The sequence below is a fragment of the Cyprinus carpio genome, chromosome B5, assembly GCF_018340385.1.
Source record: "Cyprinus carpio isolate SPL01 chromosome B5, ASM1834038v1, whole genome shotgun sequence".
Classification (NCBI taxonomy): domain Eukaryota; kingdom Metazoa; phylum Chordata; class Actinopteri; order Cypriniformes; family Cyprinidae; genus Cyprinus; species Cyprinus carpio.
Genome location: NC_056601.1, coordinates 15,720,911 through 15,743,217, shown reverse-complemented (window position 1 = coordinate 15,743,217; position 22,307 = coordinate 15,720,911). Strand labels below are relative to the sequence as shown.

General features: G+C 37.2%; 2 protein-coding genes across 3 annotated transcripts; one reads left to right on the top strand and one right to left on the bottom strand.

Annotated features, from left to right (window-relative positions):
• The first annotated feature begins 6,716 nt into the window (after positions 1 to 6,716).
• Positions 6,717 to 14,577, top strand: poc5 (POC5 centriolar protein homolog (Chlamydomonas)). The gene is given in 13 exon segments (XM_042724607.1): positions 6,717 to 6,877; positions 7,499 to 7,582; positions 7,673 to 7,817; positions 9,124 to 9,204; positions 9,308 to 9,492; positions 9,833 to 10,009; positions 10,218 to 10,322; positions 11,781 to 11,960; positions 12,068 to 12,233; positions 13,018 to 13,166; positions 13,475 to 13,591; positions 13,746 to 13,922; positions 14,015 to 14,577. Coding segments are annotated over 12 exon segments (1,710 nt in total). The 5' UTR covers positions 6,717 to 6,877; the 3' UTR covers positions 14,159 to 14,577.
• On the bottom strand, positions 14,516 to 21,851 carry ankdd1b (ankyrin repeat and death domain containing 1B). Of its 2 annotated transcripts, XM_042724606.1 has the most exons (15): positions 21,548 to 21,840; positions 20,317 to 20,417; positions 20,080 to 20,178; positions 19,903 to 20,001; positions 18,917 to 19,021; positions 18,725 to 18,829; positions 18,510 to 18,608; positions 18,323 to 18,421; positions 18,064 to 18,162; positions 16,500 to 16,598; positions 16,312 to 16,410; positions 16,095 to 16,202; positions 15,525 to 15,726; positions 14,865 to 14,996; positions 14,516 to 14,658 (listed from the first exon to the last, which is right to left on the bottom strand). In XM_042724606.1, exons 1-15 carry the CDS (start codon positions 21,717 to 21,719, stop codon positions 14,603 to 14,605), a joined length of 1,674 nt encoding a protein of 557 aa, XP_042580540.1. In that variant the 5' UTR covers positions 21,720 to 21,840; the 3' UTR covers positions 14,516 to 14,602. The 2 variants fall into 2 exon arrangements, with proteins under 2 accessions (XP_042580540.1, XP_042580538.1); XM_042724604.1 differs by lacking the exon at positions 14,516 to 14,658 and having other exon boundaries at positions 14,723 to 14,996; positions 21,548 to 21,851.
• Positions 21,852 to 22,307: the final 456 nt, after the last annotated feature.

Below are 22,307 nucleotides of genomic sequence, written 5' to 3'. Positions count from 1 at the left end.
ACAACATTAACAACAACACCAAAATAAGAAAGAGCCCATCCTGTGAGTTATACTCCAGTTGCTTTCAATTCCTGATGCAAATGTAAGAGCTGAGAATTGTATTATTGTTTTAAATGGAAAAGACAGTACCTAGGCCCATACTGTGTTACTGTGTAATGTAGTCATGTCTAAATGTAGCCTACCTCCTGAAATCAAAATAACCTTGAAGTTATTGTACTTAAGAGTGCACTCATTCTGATGACCGAATTATAAAGCACTCCGACACAAAATACCTGCAGGGTTTATATAGCATGAAACAGTGCAGTGCTTTTATTCATGAAGGTCAGTGTGTGGGTCTGTCACAGGGACAAACTCCGTGATTCCCTCCTCTGACCAGCAGAGGACACCATCCCCTGATTATTGACTGTCTTTTACACCATATTCTGACTACATTTCCCATCAGCCCCCTTATCTGAAGGAAGGAATTTGGATCAGTTTATTGAACTCGCCATTAAGCTGGATAATCTGATCCGTTCACGAAGATCATCTATTCGTCAGTCACCCCGACTGCCACTCTCTGCCTCACCTAAACACGTCGAACCCATGGAGATCAGTACATGTCACCTATCAGCGGAGGAGAGAGATTGTCGGCTGTCACAGCACCTCGTCCTGTATTGTGGGTAACCTGGTCACATCCAAGTCTCATGCCCCAATAGACCACGTCGAGAGCGTCCATCTTCAGTGAGTGTCAATGTTAATACATTAAACCCCGATCACTGTGTTACTGTTCCTGTTACGATTACAAAGAATGGGAGCTCAGTTTCTACATAAGCCCTGTTAGATTCTGGAGCAGCAGGAAACTTTATGTCAAGAGAGTTTGCAGAGAAGAACATGATTGCACTAAGTAGATATGATTCTTTGTTAACAGTGGAAGCTATAGATGGACGTCCACTGGGGTCAGGTCGGATATCATTCACTACTCAGGAACTGGAGATGCAAATTGGAGTTCTACACAGGGAAAAGATTCAGTTCTACATCATTCAAAGCTCTACTGCACCCGTAATTCTTGGCCTACAATGGTTATGCCGACATAACCCCCTTGTTTCCTGGACTGAGGAACAAATCTGTCAATGGAGTAATTCATGCCACTCTCGTTGTCTTGCGACAGTTTCATGTCTGCCTGTTTGTTCTGTTAGCCTGTCTAAGGAGGAAGAAGAACTAGTCAATCTGCCATCAGAGTATGCAGACCTGACTCTTCAGCAAGGATAAGGCTACCCAGTTGCCTCCTCATCGCATTAATGACTGCGCCATTGAACTATTGCCTGGAGCTACAACCCCCAAGGGCCGCATATTTCCCCTGTCTCAGCCTGAATCAGAAGCAATGAGGAATTACATTGAGGAGGAGGTGGCTAATGGCTTCATTCGTCCCTCAATGTCACCTGCATCTGCTGGCTTCTTCTTCATTAAGAAGAAAGGTGGAGGACTTCGACTATCAGGGGTTAAATGAGATGACGGTAAAATTCCTTTACCCTTTACCACTGACCTGCAGCTCTGGAACAGCTCCGTTCAGCCAAGTATTATACGAAATTGGACTTATGGAGTGCTTACAACTTGATTCATATTCGGGAGGGGACGAGTGGAAGACGGCTTTCTCCACATGCACTGGCCACTATGAATATTTGGTTATGCCCTTCGGACTGGTCAATAGTCCGTCATTCTTCCAGTCCTTTATCAATGAGGTCTTCCGAGATATGCTAAACAAAACTGTGATTGTATACATCGACGATATCCTAGTGTTTTCTACTTCCCTTCAAGAACATGTCCAGCATGTCTGAGCCATTCTCCAACGACTGATTCAGTACAAGCTCTATGCCAAGGCGGAGAAATGTGAGATTCTCCAAACCTCTACGACTTTCCTGGGATACATTATCAGTTCTGAGGGGGTCGCCATGGATGAGAACAATGTGAAAGCAGTCTTAACCCTTTCGCACGTGAGTTTAAAATATTCAAGCTGAGACCCCCGGCGTGAGTTCTTTTTCAGGCGACCGTTATTTAGAGTGTACCGCCTTATTGTTTCCATGGCGACGCGTCATGCTTGTCATGTGACACACCAAAGCCAAAATAGATCTGTATGACACATGGACCGTTTTTATTTCGTTTTTCCTGTTTTATTCAAAATATTCACAAACATACTCACTATATTATGGTATATCTGATATTCCGATTCTGAAGTATGTGCAAGTTAATATATTTGGTAGTTTAAACACTTTTATATCGACCGTGTTAGTTGATCTATACCGGGTGATGGGCGCCGCCATGTTAGTACGCGCTGAATCCGAGCTGTGGGATTTACAGCACGCAAATTCATCCTTTCCTCCCGAAACACGTTAAAGTATGTCTCAGGTAAACTCGGAGAAAGGCAGAATAAACTTTATAGTTACCTACACGATCTGTATATGATATCAATAAAAACATGTAGTCAGATTATATTTGTAAGGGTCATTATTGCCGTTTCCATAGACATCAGCGTGTATTTTACAAACTGTAAATGTATGTTTTTGCTAGTACTTATGTGTTTTTAAATATCTGAAACCTAAAATAAGCATTATATGCTTGAAAACACTGAATATTTGTGATAATATGTCCAGCACTCAGCGCATCTGATCTGGCTCTGCGCCAGCCAAAGCGCAAAGCAGATTTAAATTCAGCAGTTGATGACGTGACACACTGAAAGTTCTAATCACACCGGTGTGATCGTACGCTTCAGGGACCAGCCAAGACTGATCACACCGGTGTGATCGTACGCGCTAAAGGGTTAAACTGGCCTTCAACCCTCTACCATAAAGGAGTTGCAGCGCTTCCTGGGATTCAACAACTTCTATAGGAGATTTATCAGAAACTTCAGCTCTGTGGCAGGTCCTCTTACAGCGATGGTCAAGAAGGGTACTAATCGTCTACTATGGTCAGATACAGCCATCGAGGCTTTTCATCAGCTGAAGCAACATTTCACCACAGCTCCAATACTCCATCACCCAGATCCAGAACTCCCGTTTGTTGTTGAGGTTGATGCGACTAATAGTGGTCTTGGTGCAGTCCTCTATCAAAGCCGATGCTCTATCAAGGCAGCACAAGGTTGAACAGAAACCACAGACAGTCGAGACCATTCTACCTTCAAATGTAATTTTAGCTCCCATTTAGTGGGATTTGCTGAGAGAGATTGAACAAACCAATGCTTTTCAAGGCCACCCCTTGAAAGTGAACTTTTCCAGCCCTCCCGCCTGTGTTCGTGATTTGGACTGTTCCAAAACTTTCCGCGGAGTGAGAACCAAGACAGTATAGAGGCTGGATGTGTAGATGTGTTTATAGTCAATATTTCATACTTAAATTAGTTAGAAGTGGCCCGTTTAAGGATTGTGTGGATACATGTAACCACACACATCTTTGCACAATAAATCACCCTGAAGTACATTCCTGGTGTGAGACCTAATGTTCTGACCGGACACCCTGTAGCCGTTCAATGAATCCGAACCTGAGTTAGACAAGAGTAGTCAGCAGTTTTTTCATCCACCCAATCGGGTGTTTGTACCAGAAGAGTTCCGAGAGCTGGTACTTGCTAAGGTCCATACTCTACCGAGTTCTGGACATCCTGGTATTAATGCCACTATCCAGATCCTGGATAATCGTTTCTGGTGGCCAATGCTGTCCAAAGACACCACAACCTTTATCCATCAGTGTGAGACCTGTAACACCCAGAAAGCATCACGACTACAACAAGCCGGTCTGCTTCAACCATTACCCATCCCTCAACATCCCTGGTCCCATATTGCGATTGATTTTATCACAGATCTCCCAGCTTCCAATGGTTACACCACCATCCTCACCATCATCGACCATTTCTCTAAAGCCTGTTGACTGATCCCTCTACCTAAGCTCCGATGGCCATGGAGACAGCAGAACAACTCTGTAACATGGTATTTCAGATTTATGGTCTGCCTGAGGATACTGTGTCTGACAGAGGACCCCAGTTTACTTCATGAGTCTAGTCAGCATTCTTCTCTATGTTGGGGGTTAACATAAGCCTAACGTCAGGGTATCATCCACAGACTAATAGCCAGGTCGAGAGACTCAATCAAGGGCTTACTCGTTTCCTAAGGTCATATTGCAGTCAAAACCAGAAGGACTGGAATTGCTTCATAATGGGGGAGGAGTATGTCCAAAACTCCGTCTGTAAGCCATCTACTGGACTCAAGCCATTCCAATGTGTGCTGGGGTTCCAACCCCCACTATTCCCTTGGTCAGGCGAACCTACAAATGTCCCTGCTGTCAATGACTGGCTACAATGCTGTGAGGATACCTGGAATCAGGCCCACGTTCACTTACGACGGGCTGTTCATCGACAAAAGGAGCAGGCAGATCGCCATTGCCACCCTGGACCTGAGTATGCCCCTGGACAGTGGGTATGGCTCTCCACTAAGGATCTATGTCTTCGACTCCCATGCAAAAAACTAAGTCCCAGGTATGTGGGTCCCTTCCAAATTATTTGTCAGATAACCCCTGTATCCTATCGCCTCGCCTTGCCTTGCCTAATCATTATCACATCTCTCCCACTTTCCATATGTCACTGCTCAAGCCTGCTGCTGGTCCGAGAGAGGAGGGGGAGGAGAGGTCTGGTGATCAGGGTCCTCAACCTCTCATCATGGAGGGAGAGGAGGCGTACCAGGTCAAGGAGTTGCTAGACTCCAGGCGCCGGAGATGAAATCTCCAATACCTGGTGGATTGGGAGGGGTACGGTCTGAAGGAACACTCTTGGGTCAATGCGAATGACATCCTGGACCCCAATTTGGTGGAGGAGTTCCATCATACTCATCCGGAGAGACCGGCACCTCGACCCCGAGGGAGACCCCAGCACCGTTTGCCTCCTCACACCAGGAGGCGTTCACAGGGAAGGGGCTCTGTTACAGGGACAAACTCCGTGATTCCCTCCTCTGACCAGCAGAGGGCGCCATCCCCTGAGTACTGACTGTCTTTTACACCATATTCTGACTACATTTCCCATCAGCCCCTACATCTGGCTCTGATTGCCCGAAGCACCTGAGACTCATTACCTGGGCTTTATAAGCCACTCTGGCACACAGTCTCTTTGCGAAGTCTTGCTATTCCTTTGGTTATCAATTCTGAGCATTATTTCTGATTGTCTACCCATTGTGACCCACGTCTGTATTATCGTCTTGTTTCTCTGCTGTTTGCCCCTTGGATTATCTGCCTGGACTTTGATGTTTGAACATATGCTGCCTGCCTCGACCCTTGCTTGTATCACGAACTGTGAATGCTTGCTTCCTGGCCAGACCCTTTATCTGACTAACGACAACGAGACTGTTCTTTCTGTGATATTGTGTTTGTTTGCTGGTCCCTATTTCTGCCTGTTGTACTTGAGCATTAATAAAAGCCTGCAAATGGATCCCAAGCCGTGTGATGTCCCATTACAGGGTCATTATTATGAGGCTTGATTCATTCATTCAAGTCATGCACTTCAGTTATCTTTTTGATTCTTGATGCATTAATGATGGCTCAGATTGATTTTCTTATCTGATTTCCTTTCTTTGTGTTTTTGTTTTTCTTTAGCCTATTTATTATAGTATATTATATGTTGACAAGTCTGAGATTGATCTGTCATTCAAACTGGCAATACACATAAAAGTATGGATTAAAAAACGTAAAGTTGTAATAAAATAAAATGGGGAAGTAAAGTTTAAATAAACGATAAAGATATTTCTTATTTTATTACAACTTTTCTAAAATATTCGTAAATATTCAATCTGAATATTGAAAATCAGTCGGAGCCATCTTTAATGCATCAGTAATCAAAAAAGATAACTGAAGCGCATGAATTGAATATTTACGTAAAGAAATATTTACGAATATAAGAAATATTTATATATGAGTCACTAATCAAATGTGTGTACTTAATGCTAAGAAATGCAAAGCAAAGCAAAAAAACAAAAACAAAACAACAAAAAACTAAAAATACTAAAATATCTAAAAAGAAAAACTAAATAATCTTTATTTGACCCTCTAACTCTAGCATTCTAATTCTATTCTTAAAGTAATAAAGTCACTTTTAGACTTGCACTCTATTCATTTGCTGCATGTTTTCTTAAAAAAAAACTACTGTAGCTTTCTAATCTTTTTGTATTATATCTGTTTTCTTGTCATTAATTATACAATTAACAAAAGCAAAAAAGACCTCTAATACTAGCTTGCTCTATTCATTTTGTATTCTATCTGTTTTCTTTTTATTTATTATATTATATTAAAAAGTCCTTGCTACAGGTATGTGTACTGTGTTAAGCTAACTGAGACTTGTTATAGCACTTGTATCATTGCTCTTTTGTTGATTTTGATTGCTTCCATTGTCCTCATTTGTAAGTCGCTTTGTATAAAAGCGTCTGTTAAATGACTTATATATATATGTTTTTTTTTATTTTTATTTGTTATTTTTTTTGTAACACTGTTAGCTTTTTCATATAAGTCCGAACTCGGTTATAATTTCATCGTGTTTGTCTAGGGTCGGGTCTTTATTTATGCACGTCGGGTTCGGGTAAGAAGTGATTCGGGTCGAGTATGAATTTTAGGACCCGAGAAGACCTCTAACGTTAGTAGTTACATATCAAAAGAACAATACAACAGACGCTTCCGCGTCACTGTTACTACGGAAACATTCTACCCAATTACAAACCTGAAGAGAGACATGCCAATTTTTCAACCAATCAAAACTGCTTTTACTGCAGCGTGTAGTAGTTTGAAACAGTGCTTTTTAACAGTAGAGTGTGTACTTGCAGATTGAAGGATTGCGTTGTGTTATAGAGGAACAAATACCTTTAAAAGTCTCACTGAGAAGGTAACGATCGTACTGTTTTATCTCTCTGCCGCACCACACACGATGCTTAGCAGATTTAGCTCAGGAACTCAGTAAGAGGCTAACGCAGCGCTGTGAAGCTACAACAGGAACTTAGTTTGCACTTTTGCTTCGGTTCTGGGACTGGCTGTTTACGTCTTCCTGCGTGACAACTGAGTCAGTATTTGACTTTGTCATATGAACATTTGTAAACAAAAACTGCTAAGTTTCCTTACTTCGAGAAAAACCACTGGAGAAATCACTGCTTCTGCTGCTGCTCAAATAAACAAAAACCTTGCACTGTTCGGTAGATTTTCAACTAATGATTATATAAATACATTATTGGTAGTTTATTAGTAGTATTTTGTATGTAAAACTTTTAGCTGATAGATCGAGTTGTCTTAATCAGTTTCTTTTTAAGGTTTTTTTTTATTTATTTATTGTTTTAGCAACGATACCTTGGAGTTATATAAGATTAAACAGTTTTGAAGTAGACTAGAAATAGCTATCAAGCAATACAGTTCTTGCATTTAAGAAAAATTGGTTCTTTTGGTATATTTGAACTTAAATGAGCCATTTAAACATTATTATATGTAACACATCCTGATTCATTCTGTATTTCAGATGTCATCAGATGAAGGGGAGCAAAATAGTCCAGTTTTACCAAGAGATTCAGACAGAGGCAGCTCAGTTTCCTCTGCGCTTCAGGTGAGTTATCATATCCACCATCACAAAGATCGCTAAGGTACATGACTCTGATTTTCTTTGACGTTTGTTTCTTCTCTTTCAAATTTTCAGGATGAGTATGAAGAACTTCTTCGTTATGCTGTTGTGACTCCTAAATATGAACCGAGTTTCCCATCACAGCCGTTGAGCACAACTCAACTCTCCAAGAGTTTACAGCATACGACTAAAAGAGGAACACCTGCTCAACACAATGCAGGTAGACCCCTTACTAATATATAATGCAGATTTAGGAGATAATAGTGCTTTATAATTCCAAATTGCAGACACCAATGTTGTAAGAAATTATTTGGTTGAGAGGTCTGTAGATTTAAAGCAGTGATTCTTTACTGTGGGGGATCTCAGCACACATCCAAAGGGCCCGCAAGAACAGATTAAATCTGAAATAATTTCTTAATTTGTTCCCTTTAGGGATCAGGGCTCTATACTGAATGAAGGAATTGCAATTTGTAGACATGGAGAAGTTGTGGAAATGAATAAAACCTTAAAGGGATACTCCACCCCAAAATGAACATTTTGTCATAAATCACTTGCCGTCATGTCGTTCCAAATCCGTAAAAGCTCTGTTCGTCTTTGGAACGCAATTTAAGATATTTTGGATGAAAACCAGGAGGCCTGTGACTGTCCCATAGACTGCCAAGTAAATAACAGTATCAAGGTCCATAAAAGGTATGAAAGTCGTCATCAGAATACTCTATCTGCCATGAGACATTCAATCTGGTTTATATGAAGCGACGGGAACACTTTTTGTAAGCGAAGAAAACAAAAATAACGACTTTATTCAAAGATTCCTTTGTCAACAGTCTCCTCTGTGTCTCTCCATATCACCGTATGCTCTTCTGTATCAGCCATGCTACAAGGATGCACTGTTTCTACATGTATTTAGGCTTTGATTTGAAAGAAAACAGCGCATCCTTGTGGCGCAGATGACACAGAAGAGCAGACGCAGCAAACGGTGATATGGAGAGACACAGAACTTGACACTGTTATTTACTTGGCAGTCTATGGGACAGTCTCAAGCCTCCCGGTTTTCATCCAAAATATCTTAAATTGTGTTCCGAAGACGAACGGAGCTTTTACGGGTTTGGAATGACATGTGGGTAAGTGATTAATGACAAAATTTTCATTTTGGGGTGGAGTATCCCTTTACGTAATGTAAATGTTTTATAAAGAGAAACTGATATTTAGAAATGTAGATATGTAGAAATTGATATTTGCAAGGAAAAAAAATGTAAATGAGTCATGTTAATTTACTGGTAATAAAAAGTGTAAACCATGTATAACATTCTGTTATTGGAATTTAATTATTTTGATTGTTCATAATACTTTTACTGAATTGTTTTACTATATTGCCGCACCTTGTTTGTTTATGTAAATAATGAGTGGGCATTTTTGTTATAAGAGGAGGAGTATCAGAAATATTTTTGGAGGCTTTCAAAGTTGTCTTTGGCAGTGGAGGGCCTTGTAGTCAAAAAGACTGAAAACCACTCTTTGTTTTATTTCAGATAATGAAAGGCACTCAAACAACAGGGCTACGCCAACCCCGTCATTAGAAGAATCCAGACCACAAAGTCGAACATCCGAGGGTAACTTCATGAATTTCTCAGCCCTCTTGCTTTTCAAATGTGTCTCATCCGATCAGAATTTAGAGTTAGAACTATCTGTTTTATAATATTGCTTCTACTTCAGCTGAGAGCATGGCAGACAGGTCTGTGTTATCTGAGGAAAGATCAGCGAGGTTGCAGACTGGATGTGACAGATCAGGACAAAGCAGCCCTGATGCTCTGACCATCGTCATGACTGAGATGTTCATCTCAGAGGAGAACCTGAACAAGATGGAGAACATTTTGGACACCTGGAGCACAAACCTTAAGGTACAACTACAATTATGTATTGTAAGTAGCATAGTTATAGTTAACTAAAACTAAAACCATAAACAAACAGAGAAATAAAATAAATGTTAATTGAAAAAAAATCATGTTTGTCAAGGCAACATTTTCATTTAGTTGAACTTGATGTACTAAAATGACAAAAATAAAATAAATATATATATTAAAAAATTATAAAAACAGCAAAATAACTAAAAATTTAAATGGAAAAAAACTTCAAATGTTGAACTAATGGTATTTCAGCGATATTAAAATAACACTGGTAAGTAGTGTTTTTCTTCATACTATAATGCATTATGGGAACTGTTTCTTGGTCTGTGTACAGAGTAATGTGATGATGGAGCTGAGGAAATGGAAACTGGCCTTTGTGGAGCAGCACAGACTGGAGCTTAAGAAGGAGAGGGAGAAACATGCAGCCCATATGGCTGCTGTAAATGCTGAGATGGATGCTCTCAAAGACCTGCTCAACACCTACAAGATCTCTAACCAGAGAAAAGATGAGGTGCACACAGATATCGATAATTAATAGGCTGGTCCTGTACTATTAAGTTAATAAACATTTGCTAAAGTTACAGAGATATTGGTATTGAATATAAAACTTTGAAATTCAGCATATGGGGTGCAAAATGTTGCTCTGTGTCAGTTTTTTACAGGCTGTAAGTCTCTGTTTTGCAGTCTGTCATCTCCTCCTTGGCCTTTACCATCTGCAGGTGATCGTGAATCTGAGCAGGGCGCTTGACAGGCAGAGGGAGAAGCTGGAGCTGATGAGGAGTTTCTCCCAGTGGAGACTACAACAGTGTGCTGCCAGAGAGGAGGTGAGACGGGGCAGCTCAGACTGACAGCACACGCACACAGGGCAGATGTTTTTCAGACGGTGTTGTTTACTCACGTCAGATTGATACTTAAGACAGGCTTGTGTTTTGTATTTTCTTTTCTTGGAGAAATTGCAGTTTCACAGCCTATCTGCACTTAAAAGGATAGTTCTGAAATGTTACTAACAATATACTTCTGCCTCATCATTTGACCAAAATCCACATTGGATTGCAGTCAGGAGTTATTACAAACACTCAGTGGTGATTAATAATGGTGACTTTTAAGTGTTGTATTAACCTCATTAATAGTCATGTGTAGCTTGAAACAAAGTAAAGCTAATTTTTCTGTTACCCATAATACAATTATATTTCATGATGTATTCAATCAAAAGAAACACCATAAGTTCGTAAGAAAATGTTTTGTTTTCTAAAAAGATTTTTAATTATAGTAATACAATTTATATCGTGTTCAGAGGGATGTGGGTGGGAGTAAAGTAATGCCACATCTTCCATTGCCACACATTAGTGTTGAGATTATCTTTTCTTCTCACAAAATCAGTGTAATGGCAATATTTCCATTTGTTGAATGTAAGTTTTGAAAAGTATGGAAATAAATCTAGGAATTATTGGATTGTTAGACTTCAGATCAGTAGGTGTTAAGTAATCAAAAGTAAGTAGGTACTGTAACTAGCTGTTTTATGGGTGATATCTGAAATATTTGGTAACACTTTATTTTAAGGTGTCCTTGTTACACGTTACATGTACTTACTATTATAATAACAATACATTATGCATAATTACATGCAAGTAACCCTAAACTAAACTATAATTATAACTCTAACCTTATAGTAAGTATATGTATATAGTTTAATATTACTCAGTACTTAAATGTATAATTACACTGTAACAAGGACACCTTAAAATATGTAAAGTGGAACCAAATATTATTACTGAAATCATATTAGTAATTAGTTCCACTACTAGTTACTGCACAAAGTAATATTATTACTGTAACTAGTTACTGCCAACACTGATTGGGATTATTCTATATATTTCAAAAGCCTATTTGTGTTTTGGTAACTCTTCAACAAAGCTGTTGAATGGTTTTTTCTTTCTTTTTTTTTAAATTTTTTTTTAAATACACACTACCTTTATCCAAATTCTTCAGTCAGTTTTCAACAATAAGAAATGTTTCTTGAGCAGCAAATCAGCATATTATAATGATTTCTGAAGGATCATGTAACACTGAAAACTGGAGAAATGGCTGTTTAAAATTCAACATTTCCATTACAGGAGTTATTACGTTTTAAAATAGTTATTTTAAATAGTAAAAATATTTAAAAGAATTGCTGTTTTACTTTTACCAAACAATAAGAGACTTCTTTCAGAAACATTTCATTTTATTATTATTATTATTTTTTAAATAAAATATAAATACATTTTTTTTTTTTTTTGTTTGAGGTTTAGGTGTTAATGGTTTTGGGTGTGTACTATCATTTGCAGCTCAAGAGGAAGGTGTGGGCAGGCTGGCACTCACTCATCCAGAACAGGTGGCAGGAGCGTGTGGAGAGAGCATGTTGTGCCAGAGCAGAGGATGTGTGCATGCAGCTCTCTACAGACTATGAGGCCAAGATTGCACAGGTGATTGGAGCCCATACCACAATTTTACTGAAAGTGTGAGTGATTCGATGTTTAAAAAGTTACTGGGTTTAGACATTACATGAAAGTTTTGTGATTGTGTTTGTCAGCATGTAGAGGAGCTCCAGAAAGCTCAAGCTGAAATCCACAGGCTGCACACGGAGCGAGAGCGCTATGAGGACTCTATGAAGAAAGCGTTCATGCGTGGTGTCTGCGCACTCAACATCGAGGCCCTTGGCATGTTTAACACTGGAGAAGCGGGTAGACTGGACCGTGGTAAGATGATAGATAGGTTCAGCTCAATTAAAGTGGCAATGACCACATTAAAGGCATGATGTACTAGGTTAACATGTTGTTACATTCTTGAAGTGTAGATTGACAGATACTCAGAAATTTCCCATGATATGCAAAAAAATGTTGAATGTCATAAAACCTCTTCACGTTACTGTTAAAAACCGAGGATTTGACAGAAGGTCATTTCTAAATAACATTTCTAAATTTTATATGGCAACTAAATCAGATTGATTGCGGTAATGGTTTTCTAGCCTCTGGCTTTACTTGTCAAAAGTTTAATATTCCTGCATCATAATCAACCTTTTTCCCTTCTATTGTCCCATCATTTAGCTCATACTGTATATACAATGAAATTAGCAGTAAAGGTAGACAAATGTTCAAGGTTGAAGTGTGTTGATTGATATTTTTCTGTTTAAAATACTTATTCCAGGGTGTGCATACAACTATAAGCCAGCCATTCATAGGTTTGGGCTAAACAAACAGCAGAAGCCTGTGAAATTTTGCCAAATTTCATTGCGACTGTTCCTTTATTTAATTTTTTTTTTTTTTTTGAGGCAATGAGCATCAGAGAGAGAGTGTGAGACAGAATTTGATATTAAAAGAATGAAATCAGATCCGAAACAATAATTCAAATTAAAGCAGGGCTGTTAGTATCTTCATGTTCATGGTACTATATTCTTTTTTTAGTTTGCGAAATTATTTTCAAAGATCAAACCTTATGCAGTATCATGACTCTAGCCTTCATTATTATTATTTTTCTGTGTAGATGTTCCACTTGCAGGGGACGAGCCAAGCATCAGTTCAATGGCCAACCACCCTCCACGGACTGTCTCGTCATCACGACTCAGTCCAGTTGTCATGGAGAGTCCAGTACATCTGGGCCCCTCCCACAGCATTACAGAGGATGTAGAGGATGTAAGAAACAATGCTTTGAACCCAGCAGTCATGTTTAGCACTATTGTGTTCATATTGATATACATTGTGCATGCAATGCTCTCCATTTCAATTTTAAGCTTGATGGAACATCATTACGAGATTGTAGTGTTTCTTTTTAGTGTATTTACAGATGCCCTTTAGTTGCCAAGTTTACCTCAGTTACTTAATTTAGGACCAAATGCTTAATTTTGCATTTTTTTGTGTTTTATTTCCTAGAAAATTTCACATGACAGTATAATCTGTCAGAATGGTTTTAAATGCTTGGTTTTATTTATCCCTCTCTTCAGGAACAATTTGTCTCTCAGCCTGGCTCAAGCACAGGCCCAAGAGCAGAAACTTTTTTCTCAACCACGGTGGTGAATTCCTCCGGACCACCAGGGGGCAGTACAAGCTCTTTCAGACAGGTACCACATTTCACTGCAAGTATATAATAAATTTTATACCAACACGGTTTCTAACCTGTCTTTTCAAAATGTTTGTGATTAAATATTATTTATTTGTGTATCGAATGTTCTGAAAACTGCTTGCTTTTAATGGCACTACTATTCTCTTCTTTAGGCGAGCACACGGATAGTAACAGCTGGCAAGCAAAAAGCCTCCAAGACAGTGACTGCTCGTTTGACGGGACGGCCAGAGCATAACCGGACGGGCCGCCCTCCTGCAGCTCTGCATCTCATGGGCGTGGCTCCTCCCATGAGTTCTGTTGTTGTAGAAAGACACCACCCTGTCACTCAGGTATCAAGAAACATCCCTATAGATGTCGAAGTACATGTGATAATATCAAAACATCAAACACACATACCCCTTTTTTTTTTCACCATTTACAGCTCACTGTCGGCCAGGCAACAGCAGCTAAATTCCCTCGCTCTGCTCTTCAGAGTCAGACTGTCTCCAGTAGCAAGAGCTCCTCCAGCCAACCCAGAGGCCCCTCCTCCACCTTTCACATCCACTCCATCAAAGTTGTGGACTAACACACACACACACACACTCATTCATATATCTGTCAGGTCTTGAGTCTGGATATTGTAACTCAGTAGTATTTGATTTGTTAAGAGGCTTTGAATTAGAGTAATACATTTTTAGTCCTAAATGTAATTTATTTTTTCATAACATGAAATGAAGGTAAGTTGTTTTATACTGAAATTGCCAAGGTTTTAATTGAAGAATCATTATTTATTACATAATGTGGTTTCTTTAATTTATTAAAGTTGTTTGTCACCATTTACTTCATAATGTTTTACAAAGCCACAATAACAATCTGTTACAGTTTTCTGAATTATTGTTTCAGATCAGTCGGTTACTGTATTAGTTTGTACTGTACATTAATCCACAGGCAGTACTAAAGTTAATTGTTGGATCAATTAGAAATTAAAGTGCTGTTTTTAGTTCATAGCAGTCTTTGTTGCATCTTGAATTCATGAAACGGTGCATTTCCGTGCATCAGTGTTTGTTCCTTCCATTCTTATTTTTTCTGGGAATGAGAAAAAATGTATAGAATGAGATTTCACTATTTTGTTCCTTGCTAATTTTACTGTAAGGGACATTATAAAAGTCTGTGAAAGCATAAATGTATAGTTTATAAGTCGCAAAGCCATATTGATTTTTGTATTAGCAACGCATCCCTCAGGACGTCTATAAACAAAGATAATAGACAATAAAATTGTGGACATATCCTACCAGCAATCTTTGTAATCCCAACAGAAAGCAGTGCTTCATACAGGCCTTTGGCTGGGCTGCTCCCTTCTATCATGATTCCATGAAGCCAGATCAGAAGCATCCTGTTTCCATGCTCTTGGAAACTGTTAGGACCTAGTACAACAAAATACTCAAGTTTTTGAAGGGATAGTTAACCCAAAAATGAATATTCTGTCATTAATTACTCACCCTCATGCATGTCGTTCCAAACCCATAAGGCCTTCAATCATCTTCGGAGCACAAATTAAGATATTTTTGATGAAGTCCGAGAGCTCTCTGACCATCCATAGAGAGCAATGTAACTGAAATGTTCCCAGACCCAGCAATGTAGTAAGGACTTGAACATTAAAATAGTCCATGTGATATCAGGGATCCAACTCAAGCTATGAGAATTCCATGCTGTCTATGAAGTGTTAGAGAGCTCTCGGATTGCATAAAAAAAAAAATCTTAATTTGTGTTCTGAAGATGTGTGAAGGTCTTACGGGTTTGGAACGACATGAGTGTGAGTAATTAATGACAGACATTACATTTTTGGGTGAACGTATTTAACATTGGTGTTGTACTTCCTGTTTGGGGGTTATTTTGGAGTTTTTTTTTTTTTTTTTTATGTAACCATCTGATTCTAAAGCATCTTGTCTGACCTGTCCACTGCTCCTCGATGGCAGCCACCTGATCATCTGTGAACTCCCAGAACTCCGCCAACGTCTTCCAGTCATTGCGCTTGAGGTGTTTGTACGCGAGGTCCCATATTATATCCCGCACCGGCTTCGTGTCAGGAGCGTGATCTAATTTAAACGTCAGTGGTGATTCGCTGTGAAGGCTCTCAATATCATCTGTATTATTCTGAAAGGGTAATCAAATAACATCCAGCTCTGAGAAAGGCCAGATTTGCCAGAAGCCAGGTGCTGAAATTAGCACAGGTATATTTACAGCACAGTGTATATTATGTTCGCTGTTATTAAGAATGATCATTTTTTTGACATATGCAACCCTTGTGCAAATAAATGTGCTGTGGTGACCTTTCTGAATTTAGTTATACACGTTTTAATACTGCATTACACCTCCTGCACCTAGTTTAATAGAAAATGACAGAGGTTATAGCAGGCCATGATGTTTGGTGGGTGGAAAATGTGCTTCCCACTCCTTTACAAAACACAATACCGTTTATTTCACGGTCTGCTTTGACCCACATTGGAAATCTGAATACCTACCATTTGAAAATCGTGCTTCCATCTGAAATATCTCTCAGCTTTGATGATCATGTCCACAATAATCACCATATTTCCCCTTGCCGCCACTCCAAGAGCCGTTTTATTTTGCTGTGAGAGAAAATAAAAAGTACCAAAATAACTTCTCACAAATTGCCTATTTCTCTACGCTTTTGAAAGCGTTATCAGGCAGTGTAAAATGTCAGACACGGTCTGTCACCCTGTCCTGAATCTCCAGATCCACCCCAGCTTTTAGAATCATTTCCACCACATCCACCTTTCCCATCTCAGCGGCGATATGGAGTGCAGTCTGCCCCATCTGAGTGTGGTGAATTAATAATAACTGAAACACATGCATGCAGTGACAAATATCGTTTTACAAATGATGTATGAAAAGAGATAACGCACATGATCCTTTACGTTTGGATCACAGCCAGCCTCAAGTAAGGTGTGGATTACTGGAATATGACAGTTCTTCACTGCCAGATGAAGTGGAGTGTGCAAATGCTGAAATGAAACAATCAATCAGTCAATCAATCTTGATGGTTTAATCTAGCATTAGGGTATTTATGCTTAATATGGATTATACTCATGTTGACATGAAAGAAAAATATGCGTGTTAAAATGCTAAGTACTGGAGACCAAAAAAAAAAAAAAAAAGTTTGAAAATGTCAGTCAAGGATTTTATACAAATTAATAAATTTTCACTTTTGGTACTAATTAATTATTAATTATTTTAGCTTTGAGGAATAATGTATCTGTGTTTAAAGCAAAAGCTTGAATTGAACATATAACTGTTCAAAGTTCAGGAAAGGTAAGAGTTTTATTTTATTTATTTATTTTTTAAATGCCTCTTATACTCACCATGGTTGCATTATTTGATCAGTAAAGTGCAGTAAAAACAGCAATATTCTGAAATATTAGCAGCATTTAAAATAACTGTTTTCTATTTTAATATATCGTAATATTTCCCAGTGATGGCAAAGCTGAATTTTCAGCATCATTACTCCAGTCTTCAGTGTCACATGATCCTTCAGAAATCATTTCTGATATTTGCCGCTCAAGAAACACTGTGTTATCATCAATGATGAAAACAGTTGTGCTGCTTAATAGTTTTGTGGAAACCATGACACATTCTTTTTTCCAGGATTCTTTGATAAAAAAGTTAAAAAGAACTGCATTTATTTAAAATACTAATCTTTCATAAGATCATAAATGTCTTTACTGTCCTAAATAATTGTATCCATCCATGCTAAATACTCGTGTTAATCTTTAGAAAATAAATAAATAAATTAGTGCTGTCAAATGATTAATCGCGATTAATCGCATCCAAAATAAAAGTTTTTGTTTATATAATATATATGTGTGTGCTGTGTATATTTATTTCTATATCAATACACATACATAGAGTATATGTTTTGAAAATATTTACATGTATATATTTATATTCATATAATTTATATTATAAATATATTTAATATTCAAACATAACATTTTTCTGAAGTATATACATGCATGTGTGTGTATTTATCTGTAAATAATAAATATACACTACACATATATATTATGTAAACAAAAACTTTTATTTTAGATGCGATTAATCGCGATTAATCGTTTGACAGCACTAAAATAAATAAATAAATAACCAAAAATACAAATAACTTACTGGCCCCAAACTTTTGAACAGTAGTGTTCTTATAAAAATTTTGTGTTATCATCAATATAGTTATATCTATGTTATCATCTTATAGTTATCTGTAATGTAACTTAATTCATTTTTATTAAAAAATATACTGACCAGTTGATTAAAAAAAAAATCTTTTAACTAGTTACTTTAATGACAATGTTTAAAATGCCATTCTTATGTAATGTTACACTAAATGCTTAAGTTTAATTTAAAATTGACATTAGTGTGAATTCGGTAGCATTAAAACTTCAGGCAGCAGAAAAAACAATGGTGAAAATGTCTTACCTGGTTCTGAGCGTTCATTTGGGCTCCACTACTGATGAGGAGTTTGACGATAGGAAAGTGGCCCCTCTCACAGACTGGATGCAGAGGACTGCTTCTGCTCTGAAAATCATCACAGGCAACCATTCTCTAAGAATCAGTGCTGAATGCGGAATATGTTTAAAACTTAATGGTTAAAACATTGTCAATAATGGTAAAAAAAAAACTTTGCCCTCAAGAGAGATGTTTAAAACCATCACCTCTGTCCATACTCAGTACATACTAAAGTGAAGATGTTTGGGTCACACTGTGCCTCCAGCAGGGTTTGTACACAGTCCTCATGAGCTCCATCTGCAGCCAGATACAGAGCGGTCTGCCCTGCCTACACACCGCAAATACATCACATCAATGTGTGTGTGCATTTTCTGTGTTGATAAGGATCTGTTACATTAAACAGGACATATTTTTACCTGGTTGACCTCATTGCGAATGTCAAAGTTGTCTAGAAGTAACTGCAGTGCTTCACATTGACCATTTTTGGCTGCCAGATGCAGAGGTGTGTCCCCAACCTGTCAATCAAACCAGAGAAAACCAGGCCCTGCTGACAAATAATTACAACTACAACACATATTTTACTGTGAATTTAAAAAAAGCATCTACAAACAGTAGGATATAATAAATGAACCTTATTTTCCTCCATGGTGGCCATGTTGTAAGGCTCCTCCATCAGCATCTGTAGCATGCGAACACAGCCGTGTGCTGCGGCCAGGGCAAAAAGCCTGTTACCCCTCTGACAGAAAAACAACATGCAAACTTTATGTTTGAGTGTTTCGTTTTATACTGATTCTTGCTTTTATTGTAACTGCTGTTTCCTTACTTGGTCTTCTTTGTCAAGTTCTCCCATTTGCAAGTCTTCAACAATATAAGCTACAATATCAGTGTGATTGTTCATGGCAGCGCAGTGCATCATGTTCAGACCCTCCTGAACACAGAATATTTACATTTACAGGATGTCCTAAATACTTTATGAATAAGACATATGAGGTGTTATACAACTGCAGTGGCAGATGTTGTCACTCACTTATAGAGGGCGTCTGCTGTGTACACAATTCAAATGGAAAACAAATATAATTTAAAATACTTAGAATAATACACAACATTAGAATCTTTTTTACATTATATATATATATATATATATATATATATATATATAAATATATATATATATATATATATATATATATATATATATATAATAAAAATGGTAAAATGCAGTCTTTATGAATGTGAAATTATGAACTTATTTAATAATTTAGTAGTTAATTTACATAAAAGCAATAGTTACTCATTTTTAATGCTAGTGGTGTTACAGAAATATAAAAGAAATAAGAGTTATTTCTTAAAAGGTTAAAGGTCGTGTGTTCATGAGTTTCTACATGATAAATTATTATTATATATATATATATATATATATATAATATATATATATATATATATATATATATATATATATATATATATATATATATATATATATATATATATATATATATATATATATATATATATATATATATATATATATATATATATATATATATATATATATGTATGTATGTATTGGGATAGAACTACATGTATTAGATATAGTGTAAATTTTATATGCATTTTCAAGCATGCATGTATTATGTATAGATTATTTATTTTATATTTTAGGGTGACAATTTTACCATCAGTCCAAGGACTGCAGATGCAAAATAAGCCTTCCTGCTAATTCTGGCACATTGTACATTTATGTCCATTGTTCCTGTCAAATAAACCTGAAAATAAATAAACTAAATGTATGGTAAGTGAACAGCTCACCATATTTTCAATGCTTTGGTCAGCTCCAGCTTGCACAAGTAACTTGAGGATTTCCAAACTCCCAAACCACGCTGCTAAGTGAACAGCAGTCAGTCCATGCTGCAGAAACACAGTATGAGTGTCGTTCTGATCTTAAGGGAAACAGTGTCAATCATTAATGACTGGGCAAACATATACCTTATCTTGCAAATCTAGTTTGGCTCTCCTTCGAAGGAGCACATCAACAGCTTCCACATTTCTGAAGGCCACAGCATAATGAAGAGCAGTTCGACCGTGCTGACATGAGACACAAATTCATAAGAACAGCTCAGAGACGGTGAACAAACACGTCTGTATTTGCTACTGTGCAAATTCTGCTCTTGAACACTCATCACACATGTGTGTAAGTGAGCTTAGAGCAGTTTATTGACATACCACATTCTTGGAGTTGACATTAACGCCTCTCCCGAGAAGCTTCATGCACTCCACGTCGTTTCTCTTTGCTGCTTCTATGAAGTCTTTCTCAACCTCCAACACTGTAGGTTGAACGATCAGTTGAATACTAGTACTTTACATAAAAAGTATGAAACAGCGATGTATTGGATGGCATGATTATCATGTTTATATTGGTTCGACATGGTAATTACATAGTACTCACTATGGTTTTACCATGGTATTGTTTCAAAACCATGGTATTTTTTTTTTCTTTTTCTACAGCAGTTTTTAATTATGAGTGACTACAGGATTTGATGTACACAGAGATGTGTAAATATCACTGAGTACAGTTTGTTTTGGGTGTTCACTTTAAGGACCACTGGAATACATGATGTCAAGTGTGATAAATGAATGCTGAGTCAGAGAGGCCAATAGTACACACTTACCTCTGAAATAACATTTGTGTGCTGGAATTCTAATCTGATTTCAATGTTCAGAGATATTCCAAGTTCGGTACAGTTATAAAATAGGTTTAATATTGAAAAACAAAAATCAAATAATGATTAAAAAAAAAAAAAAAAAACGCCGACATCCCTTTTTTTGTTAAAAAAAGGAAAAACTAAGGTTGCCGAGGCAAGGTACTTAAAAAAGGAAGTGAGCATGATCAAGCAGAAATATGATGTTCGTAATAGTATAAAATCACTTATAAATTCTTCTGTTAAAATTGCATAAAATATTATTTCAATCTTTTTAAGTATTAGTAGTAACTTTGAAAGAAACGTTTGGTGGTGTTGTTTTTACACTAAGATCATGTTAACATACTTTTTAAGTATTGTTCAATTATGCTTATGTCTTCTTGTCTTATTGATATTAATTTATCATTTACAGATTGGCTTCATTCACTTCCATTGTAAGTGCTTCAGGGTAAATTAGATTTTATTTATTTCCATGGAAATCGTGGTACATTGACTGTGTTTAACTTGTACTGAACACTGAATATTCCTCTAAATATGGTTGAAAAATGAATGGTTGACGGGCATCAATCTTTCCAGTCTTATGAACACATATGCAACTCATAATTCAAAATAAAGAGGCTATTTTAGAGTGACTACAACTTGTTTTTTAAATTTGCTTGATAATTATTAACACATGAACAGTACTGAGGAATCATCATAAGCGTAAACCGTAAGAAATAGCATTTTCACAATCAAGAAGGAAAATCTATACTCACACATTTCCTTACTGTCATAACCACCATCTTCTGCAATGTCCTTTGGCAGTATAAATTCAGTGAAACCTTTGACATGGTCTAATTTTAACCATGTTTTGGGATGAAGGCTCTCATTTTTCCAAACAGGCTGCTTCAGTATGCAGTCTTTAATGGCTTGAGCTTTCCTCTCCATAGTACAGTACTGGTCGCACAGCTCTTTGAGTTGGAGACTTGTATTCTGTAAAATATATCAGGTGGATGGTTTTGTTTGCACTCAGAGCTCACACCCCAAAGACATGCGTTCTCACCCAGAGTACATACAGTTAAATGGCAGATTGTGTTCTGTGCAGATATAGGGATTGAGGTTTAAGGTTATTATGCATATATGTGACCCTAGACCACAAACCCAGTCTTAAGTTGCTGGGGTATATTTGTAGCAATAGCCAAAAATACATTGCTGGGACAAAATTCGTTTTTTTTTTTTTCTTTTATGCCAAAAATCAGTAGGATATTAAGTAAAGATCATGTTCCATGAAGATATTTAGTAAATTTCCTACTGTAAATATATTAAAACAAAATTTTTGATTGCTAAGAACTTCATTTAGACAACTTTAAAGGTGATTTTCTTAATATTTAGATTTTTTTGCACCCTCAAATTCCAGATATTCAAATAGTTGTATCTTGGCCAAATATTGTCCTATCCTAACAAACCATACATCAATGGAACGCTTTCACCTGATATATAAATCTCATTTTTTGAAAAATTTACCCTTATCACTGG

Bases quoted from the DNA above. Each gene is read 5' to 3' on its own strand.
- ankdd1b (XM_042724604.1), bottom strand. From the start codon at position 21,719: ATGGAGAGGAAAGCTCAAGCCATTAAAGACTGCATACTGAAGCAGCCT. The intron at 19,022-19,902 runs GTGAGCTGTTCA...TTCTGTGTTCAG, and splicing joins ACCAAAGCATTGAAAATATG to GAGGGTCTGAACATGATGCA. The intron at 18,422-18,509 runs GTAAAAATATGT...TGCGGTGTGTAG, and splicing joins TTCGCAATGAGGTCAACCAG to GCAGGGCAGACCGCTCTGTA.